At 43.8% G+C, this 12776-nt stretch overlaps 2 protein-coding genes across 2 annotated transcripts in view; both read left to right on the top strand.

Annotated features, from left to right (window-relative positions):
• The first annotated feature begins 368 nt into the window (after nt 1–368).
• The window catches only part of SNX29 (sorting nexin 29), a 353151-nt gene continuing 340743 nt past the window's right edge, over nt 369–12776 (top strand). Inside the window, exons 1-3 of the mRNA XM_014544165.1 lie at nt 369–544; nt 4228–4627; nt 4978–5109. The gene's annotated coding sequence lies outside the window, so the exon portion shown is untranslated. The remainder of the gene's footprint in view (nt 545–4227; nt 4628–4977; nt 5110–12776) is intronic.
• Nucleotides 4510–7023, top strand: TNFRSF17 (tumor necrosis factor receptor superfamily, member 17). Its single transcript, XM_014544166.1, has 3 exons — nt 4510–4627; nt 5041–5109; nt 6740–7023. Exons 1-3 carry the CDS (start codon nt 4510–4512, stop codon nt 7021–7023), a joined length of 471 nt encoding a protein of 156 aa, XP_014399652.1.

The raw sequence follows: 12776 nt of genomic DNA, 5'->3' as shown, positions 1-12776 counted from the left end.
TCTCATGGAAAGAGTTCCGACTACTAGGACATTTCCCAACCTCTTTTGCACACGTATCTCTGTCTCCTCCTAGTCTCTGTTTCCCCATCCGCTTACCTGTCCTGGAGGAGAATCAGCTGAACCTAAGATGTCACCCCCACCTCGAGGTGCAAAGGGAAAGAAAGGACTTGCCCCAGCCAGTGTCGGTTGTCAACATTTCAGGCATGAGTGCAGGAATCAGTTAAGAATTGGTTAATATGGTTAAGGATTTTATTTTTACTTTTGGGTTGTTGGCAACCAACCAAAACCGACTCTGGCTAATTTAAGCCAAAGAGGGACTCCATTGGATGATTCACTAGGCTGCCCCACAAAATCAGAGACAGAGCTGAGCAAGCTGCACAACAGACTGGAGAAGGGAGGAGCCAGAGTCGCCCGGGGGAGCCTCCCTGGGCTCTCACCAAATCCCTCTCTGGGCCATTTCCAAATGGTGCGACTACCAGGCCAGCGCTCTCGGTGTTCAACCTTGAGATGACCAGGACAGAGAATAGACTTGAGGGGCGACAGGGTAAGGCGAGGAGGGAGAGAAGGCAAAGGCCTTTGGCCCTGGTTCCTGCGAGTGCACTCTGCATATCTGAGAGGCTTGGGGACTGGCCAGGAAGGGTCTGCTGTAACCTCTGAGGAAGGAGCCACCCCTAGGCCTCTCCAGGTTGCCTGCGGCCTAGAGGTGATGAAGAATAACCTCTGTGTCCAGCCGCCGTGGCTCAGTGGTCGAGCATCGACCTACGAACCAGGTCATGGTTTGATTCCCAGTCAGGACCTATGCCCGGGTTGCGGGCTTGATCCCTAGTGTGGAGTGTGCAGGAGGCAGCCGGTCAATGACTTCCTCTCATCATTGATGTTTCTCTCTCTCTCTTCCCTCTCCCTTCTTCTATGAAATCAATACAAAAGAAAATTAAAAATAAATAAAAAGAATAACCTCTGTGGGCTTCAGGGCTCTTAAGGCCCAGTGAGTGCACCTGGGGAAAGGCTTCCTTCAGTGCTTTTGGTTTTCAGGCCTCACGCTGTCCCAGATTCTGCCCAGGTTGGTCTCTCTGACATCTTTACTCTATATTTTTTTTCCTTAGTGTGTGCTTTCAGCCTTAGGAAACCTCCCTTTCACTCTACTTTCTCTTCTCCTCAGAGTTCCCACCCGCTATAGCCTGAGTGTTCGTCCCCACCCCCCAACTCATATGTTGAAAATGAATCCCCCATGTGATGGTAATAGGAGGTGGGGGCCTTTGGTAGGTGTTAGGTCAGGAGGGTGGAGCCGTTATGAGTGGGATTAATGATCTTATAGAAGAGGTTCCAGAGAGATCGCTCGCCCCTTCTGTCGTGTGGGGTTATAGTGAAAAGATGGCTGTGAAGTGGGCTCCCACCAGACCCCAGATCTGCTGGTACCTTGACCTTGGACTTCCAGGCTCCCGAACTATGAGAGACAAATTTCTGTTATTTCTAAGCCACCCAGTCTGTGGTATTTTTTATAGCAGTCAGAACAGACTAAGACACCACCTTTAAAAAAATGATTCTTATTTTAAAAATAATCTTTATTATTAAAAAATAATTATTCAGTCCTGGCCAGGTAGCTCAGTTGGTTAGAGTGTAGTCCTGATATGCCAAGGTTTCAGGTTCTATGAATGCATAAATAAGTGGAACAACAAATTGGTGTTTCTCTAAAAAATCAATTTAAAATTTTTTAAAAAAGTATTCAAATAGTACCAAAGATTTTTCAATGCAATCTTTTCCCTGTGCTACTTCTTATCTCTTGCCAGAAGCAATTACTATCAGTGTGCTGTGTATCTTTCCAGATGTAAATAGCCTATGTTTATGTCTCTATATACAAACCCAGGCTATTTTATTTGTAAACACAGAAGAGCAGATTATACACACTGTTGAGTACCTTTCATTTTCTGCTCAGCGATGTGTTGCTCATATCAAAACACATCTGTCTCACCCTGGCCGGTGGGCTCAGTGGTTAGAGTGTTGACCTGTGGACTGAAGAGTCCTGGGTTCAATTTAGGTCAAGGGCATCTACCTGGGCTGCAGGTTCATTCCCGGTTGGGGTGGGTAAGGGAGGCAACCAATTGATGTCTCTCTCACATTGATGTTTCTCTCTCTCTCTCTCTCTCTCTCTGTCTCTCTCTTCACATTCCTTCCTCCCTTCCACTCTCTAAAAAATCAATAGGAAAAATATCCTCAGGTGAAGATTAATAAAAACAAACAAACAAAAAAACCACTCCTGTCTTATTCTTTTTTATGGCTGTGTAGTATTCCACTCCGAGGCCCCCACTGATGGGCAGGTTTTTGCAAATACAAATGATACTGCAGTGAACACCTTTGTAAAGGGTGTCCCAAAATTCATGCAAGAAGTAATTTTGATAGAAAACACAGGTTTATAATTAAAAATTGTAAATTTTTTATTGATTCATAAAGTATACAGTATAGGGTTATGTATGGAATAGCACATCGGGTAAATGGCCTCCACAGCTTTGCTGGCACATACACAAAGCCATGGTCTTCATTGGTCTTCATTGTCCCTGCTCCTGGGCCATCATTGGTACTTGGTAATGCTTATAAAATTGAAGGGATTGAAATAAAAGGGCAACAGATATTAGAATCTGATTCAATAAACCAAGTAAAATTAGGCTTTTATTTTTTTTTTTTGTTGTTGTTGTTAATGCTCACGCAAAATTCAAATCTTGCGTGAATTTTGGGACACCCTTTACATGTGACTTCAGGCACCTAAGTAAGCACATCTATCAGAAACAGCAGTGCTTTTTTTTTTTTTATTGTTTAAAGTATTACATATGTTTCCTTTTTCCTTGATTGACTCACCCCCCACAACAGTGCTTTCTTTTCCAAGAGTTATCAAAGCTTTGTTCTTCCAGTTTCCACCAGACTTCCCAGGCATTGCCCACATTGACTGCCTCCTCTTGTTTGTTTGTTTTTTTGTTAATCCTCACCCGAAGATATTTTTCCATTGATTTTTAGGGAGAGTGGAAGAGAGAGCGAAAGACAGAGAGAAACATCAATGTGAGAGAAACACATCAATTGGTTGCCTCCTGAATGAGCCCTGACCAGGGCCTGGGCTGAGGAGGAACCTGCAACCTAAATACGTGCCCTTGACCAGAATCGAACCCGGGACCCTTTGGTCTGAAGGCTGACGCTCTATCCACTGAGCCAACTCGGCTAGGGTGACTGCCTCCTCTTTCTCTCTACTCTCTAAATATCTACAATATGGTGTCTATCTGCTGACACACTCAGAGGCTACCAATGACCTTAGCGTTTCACCTCTGACTTTTCCATAGACTTTGACCCTCACTACTCATCCTGTCCTGAAACTCCCTTTTTGCCTGGCTGTTTTGGTGAGATAATCTTTGTCCTCCTCTTTCTCTAATCATGCTTCTCCTGTGTCCTTTACCTGCCTTTCAAAAGTCCCATTTGACTGGAGCTTGAGGGAGTGGAACCCGCTGGGCCAGCCCTTTCAGCTCCTGGCTATCCCACACAGGCTTCCGCTTGGACCCCAGAGGAGTGTAAGGTTTTGATCAATGTCCAAGTCCAAACTCTCCTCAAGGCTCAAGTCCTTCATTAAAAAAAAAAAAAAGGTGCTAGTCCGGCCAGTGTGGCTCAATGATTGAGCATCGATCCATGAACTAGGAGGCCTTGGTTAGATTCCCAGTCAGGGCACATGCCCGATCCCCAGTAGTGGGCATGCAGGAGGTAGCCGATCGATGATGTTTCTCTCTTATCGATGTTTCTCTCTATCCCTCTCTTTTCATCTCTCTCTCTAAAAATCAAGAAAGGAAAAAAAAAAATTAAAAATACTCCAAACATCTTTTCCTTCAACCCTCAGGCCAGTTTAGCTTTTACCCTAGACTTCCCTCTTTCGGTCAGAATTCTGGAATTCTCCCTAGGTTCACAACCTGGTAGGTGTGCTTGATACCCCTTTCCCTCGTTCACTTTCCATCAGTTCCGACTATGCTTTGGGGTTCCATGCGTGAATTTTGATCCCCTTTGTTAGACTGTATGTTTTTAAGGGGCACAGGCTTTGTCTTACCTAGCTCCCTGCGGCCTGTCACACAGCTCAGCTCATAAACAGATGCACCAAATAAGGTTATAGAACCTTCTGCCTGGTGCCTCAGGCTTGTCTACATCTTGCAACTGTCACCTGGCTGAGACATTGTCACTATAAATAAGCAGTTTCTGTTTCAGGTACGGCTTGCCCCTGATATTGACACTCCATCTCTTACCCCACCCAAGCCTCACACGACGAATCGGGAATTAGAGTTGGTATTCAAATCTTTGGCCGCAGTACAGAGAGGCATCCCTATAAGCACAGAGCCATCGATGTGAGCTTCTTTTATTTCCTCGAAGTTGTTCGACGTGGTAGCTGCTGTCATTCCACTTGCTGGGGAATTCTTGAAGAGATTTTGCTTGTCTTTCCATGCGGTTCTCTCTGTGGTTTCTTTGTTTCTTTTTGTGATCAAGTTCCAGATGGCTCAACAGTGCCCTCAACATGAATATTTTGACAGATTGCTGAATGCTTGCAAACCGTGTCACCTTCGGTGTTCTAATACCCCTCCTCTCATATGTCAGCGTTATTGTAATACAGGTAAGTACTGCTGCTTGAACAGTTATTCGTTGGTGTGAAGTATTCTCTCTATACTAAGTGTTTATTCAAAGAATAAACATTACAGGGAAGGTGGTGAGATTTTCTGACTCCAAAAAGAGAAAGGTAATGAGGCCGTTATTTAAATGCCAACAGGAATAATTATTCAGAGCTGAACTCAACTTCATGCAGCACTGTTAGCAACCCAGTATTTTATCAGCTCTTCTAATTAAGTGCTATTTAGAATTGGAAAGTCAATGCTGATGAATTAGGGGAATTGGATAGCAAGTAATCTTTACTTGATGTAGATGTTATCGGTTCATTCTCTCTCTCTGACATTTCTTTTAACTCAGTGAAAGGAACAAATGCCATTCTCTGGACCTGTTTGGGCCTGAGCTTGCTGCTGTCTTTGACAGTTTTCGTGCTGATGATCTTGCTAAGGAAGATGAGCTCCGAACCATCAAAGGACAAATTTAAGAGCACAGGTTAGTTTGGTGGCCAATCTTAGAAATCTGTTTCCCAGGGGTGGCTTTTGCGAGTTTCAGTTCCTTTTTCTTTTTTTACACTGAAGATTTCATTAGGTTGGAGCCCTTTTGAGTGTGTCAGAGGACAGATACGTGAAACGCACTTCTCTCCTGTGTTTGCACCTTCTTTGCAGGGGTCCTACAGTGTCAGCCTCCTCCCGTGTTCTTCCCTTGAAAATCACTCTTTTGAATTACTGAGGCTTTCTTGGCAAACGTCCATCTTTTTGATCAAAGTTCACACATTGACTAAATGTCACTGCTAGCCAGGTCTGCTACGATCAGGAAAGGTGTATTCGGCACGGTCCGTGGCCACGTTTTTAATACGAATATGTGTTATTTGCTTGGGTGAACATTCTACTGCTGAAAAATGTTAGAACTGCATAACCAGTTGCTCCTGGGTTACATAAGCAATCATCTCAAAGATTAGCATCTTTTTAATCAGTAGAGAACCAGTCCCAGAGGACTGAATGTTCCAGAGAAGTGATTGTTCCTTAACACCCTCAAGGTCTGAAGGGCTTCTTAAGATAAAACTACTTCTGCGGCACCTTTGCTTACTATCTGATTCCCAAACACTCTGCAGCCCCTGCCCTATTTCTTTCTGCATTTTTGTGCACAATCTGCAAAGCATCCACCTTATTCACTGTCCTGTGCAGGAAGGAGAGGTAAATGGTTGTCTTATATAACTTACTCATTTTTATTTTTGTTTTGCTTGGAATTTGAGGAACAGGTGGGGAAAGATGTCTAAGTCTGATGTTTTGGAAGATGGAGTTATACTGTGGAAGGTTGGGGAAATAGTAAAACATCTTCACAGGCATATGGTGGGGGCATAATGGAGGCTCCTTCCTTATGTCATCATGGAGAGTCATTAAATTTTTTTAATCTGACACAAAGCGTGAAAAGAGAAGCATCTTTACTTTGAATTCTAACGTGTTACTATAGGCTGATTTTGGTGTGCTGTAACATATGGTAATTTGTGTAAAATAAGATCAAGGCCAGTCTAGATTTGTATGTAAAATCGCTTGATTTTTAAAAATACTTTTATTTTAATTCAAGAGCGAGAGCCAAAAGGTTCGCCATCACTGCTATAGGCTGATTTTGGTGTGCTGTAACATATGGTAATTTGTGTAAAATAAGATCGAGGCCAGTCTAGATTTGTATGTAAAAATCACTTGATTTTTAACAATACTTTTATTTTTTTAATTCAAGAGCGAGAGCGAGCAAGAGAGAGACATTGATGTGAGAGAAACATCTATTGATTGCCTCCCACACACCGGGAATTAAACCTGCCACCTCTTGGTGCACAGACAAGACTTCTACCACCTGAGCTACACCGGCCAGGGCGATCACTTGATTTTAAAATGTGGGTCAACATAAGCAAACACGTAAAAACACTCTATGCCCTACAGCATGTCTTTGAGCCTCTTGTGTCCTGTGGCCTGTTAGTTCCTGGCTTCTAGTGTCGGACATACTCATTGGTTTTGTAGGGGAAGATCTGTCTGGCACGGCTTTCAGCCTGAGGTGTACTGCTAAGACTGTCACAACCACACCCCCTGGGAAGTTCAGGTTCATTTTTCTGTTTCTGTGTAATCAGGATCGCCTCTCCAGAACAAGGCGAATGCTGACCTGGATGATAGAAAAGCTAGCAGGACCGGTGAGGAAATTCTTTCCAGAAGCCTGGAGTACACAGTAGAAGACTGTACCTGTGAAGACTGTGTCAAGAGCCAACCAAAGGTTGATTCTGACCATTTCTTTCCACTGCCAGCAATGGAGGAAGGCGCAACCATCCTTGTCACCACGAAAACGAACGGCTACTGCAGTGGCCTGCTCGCTGCTGAGAGTCTCACAAGGATGGAGAAATCCATTTCCACCAGATAATTAACCATTTGGAGTGATGCAGAGCTACTTTGAAAATGTTTTGTCAGAGGAAAGGATGGGGTATCAGGTGTCTTTAGGATGACTGTTATCAGTGGCCGATAGAGCTTTCTGTCCTCTAATTCTAGAAAATCATTATGTTCGATATATTTCTCTACCTTACTGTTGGGAGCTTAACTGTGGAAACTTCATTGGTTTCAATGATTAAATTCTTGACTCACTGAAAAAAAGGACTGCAATGTGTAGATCCCATAGTGACGCCTTTCTGCGGCTGGACCACTTCCCTCCTATACATGCACATATGCACTTCAGAACAATTGAATTTTTCTCTTTATGGTTAAAGGCAAGCAAGGTTGTTTTGTGTACTTCTGTAGATGGGAGAAGCCTAGAGTCAGCCGCGCTAATTCAGTGTGCAATGACCTTGTGAGTTTCCAGTCTACTGGAGGCCTCAGGCATTATTATAATCATATAAATACGGATCGAATTACAAACTGCGATTAAAGTTTACTAGGTATAATTTTCAGACCCAAATGCAGGTAGTAATGATCGCTACCACTTATATCGTTACTAATGTGCAGGGACTGTTCTAAGTGCTTTACCTGTACTAACTTATGTAATGCATACAATAAACTACAAGGTGGGTGGTCCACCATCATCTCCATTTTACAGATTATGACAGAAACTAAGGCAGAGCAAAGTAACATAGCCAGTAAATGGCAAAGCCATGATTTAAACCCAGACATCATGATCTCTTTCTTTTTTTTCTCTTCACATCAACTTAGTTCCATTTCCGAGTTCCCCATCTGTTTGGGTTACAGTCTTAGTCATTATAGGGCAGGGGGAGGGTTCCTCTTCTGGGGTTGTGCAAAGCTCCTCATGGAAAGGCTATGCAACAGATGCTGCACTGTGATAATCAATTGACTTTGATCATTAAGATGCCCATTGGCGCCACAGCATAGATCTTCAAGGTCTTGGGGCTTTGGGGCTTTTGTGTCAGGATGGGGATATGGGAAACCTTGGCGGGATCTTTTTACCCATTTGGGGCCCATCATGGCTCCATTTCAGGCCCTTGAGGGCCACAGGAGACAAAACAGTATAGTGGTTAAGGCACTGGTTCTTAGAGCCCGACTGCCTGGGTTTGAATCCTGGCTCTGTTAGTAGAAGTTACTTAACTACTCTGTTACACGAACACACACATTTTCCCCCCATAAAAGTATCTGGTTCATAATAAGCAATTCGGTTAGTTACACTGCTATGATGATTTTTATTAGTTCCTTTGAGGTCGAGTCTGAGGGCAGCCACACACTCCTTTAATATTATATTGCTCCTAGCTGCTCCTTATCCCCTCACACCCAGTATAACCTCCTCAATGAATTTAGATTTTTCAAAAGTTGATGTTAGGCTTTTGATTCCTGGTCTTCCAGGACCAGGCTAAAGTCTCGGGAAGAAGGAATTATAACACTTCGAGGAGATGGTTGGTGGTAGAAAACATTAAGCACACACTACAATTTCAATAACATATCCTGCATCAGGTGATGTGAAGGAAAGGTGCAGGGTGCGATGAGAAAGTATAACAGCATCCTCGCCACAGCTCCATGAAACAGGTATGTGAAGGTCTACCAAAGGTTACAAGGGGTAGGCAGGCCTAAGCTAGGTTTTCTAGGGGAGGATTCAGACACATCCACTCTTTAACTAGAATAACAAAGGAGCAACTGTCAAGTATAATTTTGAAAATGGGAAAGCAACCCCACCAAGCAAACACACAAGTATTTTCAACTACAGTTGAAATATATTAGTTTCAAGTATACAACATAGTGATTAGACATGCAGATAACTGACAAAGTGATTACCCCGATTAGTACCCATCTGACAACTATTTTCATTTTTAAATTCTCCCTACACATGGCTGTATTTTGACAAAATTGTCATCATGGTGTGTACAGACCATTTTGCATGGGGCTGTTTTAAACTTAATGTCTTATCAGCGGCCTTTCCCACTTTCTCATAATCTTTATAATTAATTTTCAATTACTGCAGAGATTCCTTATGAGGTGCGCCATGATTTGCTCAGCTACTCTACTGTAGTTGGGCTTTGGTGCTTTCCACTATTATAAAAATATATTTTTATTGATTTCAGAAAGGAAGGGAGAGGGAGAGATAGAAACATCAATGATGAGAGAGAATCACCCATCAGCTACCTCCTGCACGCTCCCCACTGGAGATTGAATCTGCAACCAAGGCACGTGCCCTTGACTGGAATTGAACCCGGGACCCTTCGGTCCACAGGCCAATACTCTATCCACTGAGCCAAACTGGATAGGGCAACTTTTTCATTATTATAAAAAAACTAGAGGCCCGATGCATGAAAATTCATGCAAGACATGAATTGAGATCAACCTCCCCCCGGCTGCCAGCACCAGCTTCCCTCCAGCACCCAGGACCCGGTGGCTTCCCTCCGGCCCCGGCTTTGTCTGGAAGGAGGTCCGGTCAAATTAGCATATTACTCTTTTATTATTATAGATGCTCCTGAGCATCATTCTCCAAAGAGCTCTTGACCTCTGCTGAGTCCAAAAGTAAATTCCCAGGGGCCAGAGATTACATTTTGAGAGGCAATGTAGCAGAAAGGCCATGCTGGAATTCTGGCTCCTTTTCCCAGTGGGACTTGGTCCGAAACTCAGTGTTTTCAACTGTGTTTCAAGGCATATTTGTGGATCAATTCTCTCAGTCAGCATTTAAAAAAAAAGTAGGCTCTCCTTTCCAGGAGCATGCCCCCATCCTCCCCTTTCCCCTCCTCCACCCCCTCCCTGAGGGGGGAAAAAAGTAAAGTACAAGAGAATACATTAAGTTCAGAATTGTTGTGTTAATTATTTAAATGAACGCATGTGTGTATTGAGTTGTGATGAAAAGGTACTCTTTTACTCTGGGTTGCAGGCAAACACGTTGAGCAAATGCTCCTTTAATATTTCTTGGTCTCCTAAGCCCCACCTGGAAGATGGGGCAGTAAAATGGATTCTTAAGATTGTTGTGAACATGTGTTCACACATGATGATCTATTTTCATCTCCACTGCCACCATGTTAGCCCCACGCACTATTCTCTCTTGCTGGACAATTGCAATGCCCCCCTAACCAGCTGCCTCCTCTCCACTGTCCTGCTACAATTCATTCTCAAACCCTAAGAATAATCATTTAAAAACCTAATTCAGACTGTGTCATTCCTCTGCTTAAATTCTTGCAATGGCTTTCTATTCCCTTACCTACTGTGAGTGAAAAGGGGCCACATGCCAATCTGACTAACTCAGGGAAGGCCTGTGTGGCTGCCTTGCAAACTCAGAGACCTAAAGTAACCACAAGTGATGGTCTGAAATTAAAACTTTAAATTAAAAAGCAGTTTAGCCCTAGTTAGTTTGGCTCAGTGGGTAGAGCGTTGGCCTGCAGACTGAAAGGTCCCAGGTTCGATTCTGGTCAAGGGCACATGCCTGGGCTGCAGGTTCAATCCCTAGTAGGGGGCGTGCATGAGGCTGCCAATCAATGATTGTCTCTTATCACTGATGTTTCTCTCTCTCTCTTCCTCTCTGAAATCAATAAAATTATATATTTCAAAAAAGCAGTTTATAGTGGGTAGTCATGTCCTAGGTTGGTATCTTCCCTGATAGAGATCAACTTTGATCTTAACTGAGCTTATTTAGTCTTTTAATTGTTTAAAGAATTACATGTCTCCTTTATCCCTCCATTGACCTCCCCTCCTCCCCTTCCCTCTCCCAGTCCCCAGGACAAGCCCCCACCGCCCCAGTGTCTGCGTCCATTAGTTTTGTTAATATGCATGCATACAAGTTCTTTGGTTGATCTCTTACCCCTCCACCGCTTCTCTGCCTTCTCTCTGAGGTTGGAGGGTCTGTTCAGTGTTTATCTCTGGATCTATTTTTGTTCATCAGTTTATGTTGTTCATTATATCCCACATATGAGTGAGATCATGTGATATTTATCTTTCTCCGACTGGCTTATTTCGCTTAGCATAATGCTCTCCAGGTCCTTCCATGCTGTTACAAATGGTAAAAGTGCCTTCTTTTTTATAACAGTGTAGTATTCCACTGTGTAGATGTACCAGTTTTTTCATACACTCATCTGCTGATGGACACTTAGGCTGTTCACAAATCTTAGCTATGGTGAATTGTGCTGCTGTGAACATAGAGGTGCATATATCCTTTCTGATTGGTGTTTCTGGTTTCTTGGGATATACTCCCAGAAGTGGGATTTCTGGGTCAAATGGGAGTTCCATTTTTAAGTTTTTTGCATCTAGATAACATACCTTTGGAATGTCACCAGTAACTTGTACCTTCCCTTTTTCCAGACCCCTTAGAGCACAATCAGTGTGCAAATCCCCTCAATGTTACTGTTATCCTTAATTGTTGACTGTGAACTATCCTATACCCACCTGTGTAAAAGAAGCATGTGTTTATCATTTTACTTTTTTTCCAATCCCAGAGGTTTTCCCGCTTTGCTTTCTACCACTTCCCTAATCTATCACCAATGGATTTCACGTAACCCACTTACTCTCCTCCTTTGATGGTAATTTATAAAAATAGGTTGAAAAACTGCCATTTTCCGGAGCATTATCTCAATACATTGAGATTCTGCTTCCCAGCAGTTGTTGACAGTTTGGCTCAACTAAACGCATAAAGATTCTTTACAGGTTTGAATGTTTCTTATGCTAACACTACTTAAGAGTTAGGTTGAAAAGTCCAAACTCCTTACAATGGCTTGCAAGGCTCTCCACCCAACTCTTTATTATTTTTAAATTTTATTGTTGAAAGTGTTACATAAGTCCCCCTTTCCCCGTCCCTCCCCCTTCATCTCCATTAACCCCACCACCCGCAACCTCCGCCCCAGGCACTCACCTCCCCACTGTCTGCATCCATGGATTATGCACATATGCACAGGTCTTTGGTTGATTACCTCCACCCACCCACCCAGCCCCACCTTCCCTCTGAGATTCAGCACTCTTGTTCCAAGCTTCCATGTCTCTGGATCCACTCCCTTCATCAGCTTATTTTGTTAGATTCCACATGAGTGAGATCATGTGATACTTGTCTTTCTCTGACTGACTTATTTCACTTAGCATGAATACTCTCCAGGTCCTTCCATGCTGTCTCAAAGGTTAAGAGACTCTTCTTTTCTACTGCTGCATAGTATTCCATGATATAAATGTACCACAGTTTTTTTATCCACTCATCTACTGATGGACACTTGGGCTGTTTCCAGATCTTAGTCTATTTTGTCAGATATGAGTATTGCTATTCGTTTTGTTTTTTCCCCCACCTCCACCCAACTCTTGATCTCTACTACCCTTTTCTCACTCACCCTCTCCCTCCAGCCAATCCCTCTAGGCAGGGCCTTTTGCACTTGTTCCTTTCCTGCAGATCTTCCCCGCTGTCTCCTTATCATCCTGGTCTCAGCTCCTTAGAGAGGCCCGCGGGGACTGCCCATCTCCCTGTCCCCACGCTTTGGCCCATTACTCTTTTCCTTTCTCAGCTTCTAGTGCTGTCTGGCGTCGCCTCATCTCGGGCCTTCCTTGTTTACTGTCTGGCTTTCCGGCAGAGGTGTGAGCCCAAGAGGGCGGGGAGGCGTCCTAATCATCCCGCTGCACCCCAGGACGGACCACCACGTGTCTCCACGGAGGTTCCAGTCCGCCTCCCGGCTCCCGGCCCCGCGCCGGCGTCGGTGTTTATGTTCCGGGTCGGGGGGCGGGGCCACAGCG

This window comes from Myotis brandtii, unplaced genomic scaffold (assembly GCF_000412655.1).
Source record: "Myotis brandtii unplaced genomic scaffold, ASM41265v1 scaffold355, whole genome shotgun sequence".
Lineage (NCBI taxonomy): Eukaryota > Metazoa > Chordata > Mammalia > Chiroptera > Vespertilionidae > Myotis > Myotis brandtii.
This window is presented reverse-complemented; position numbering and strand designations above follow the sequence as displayed.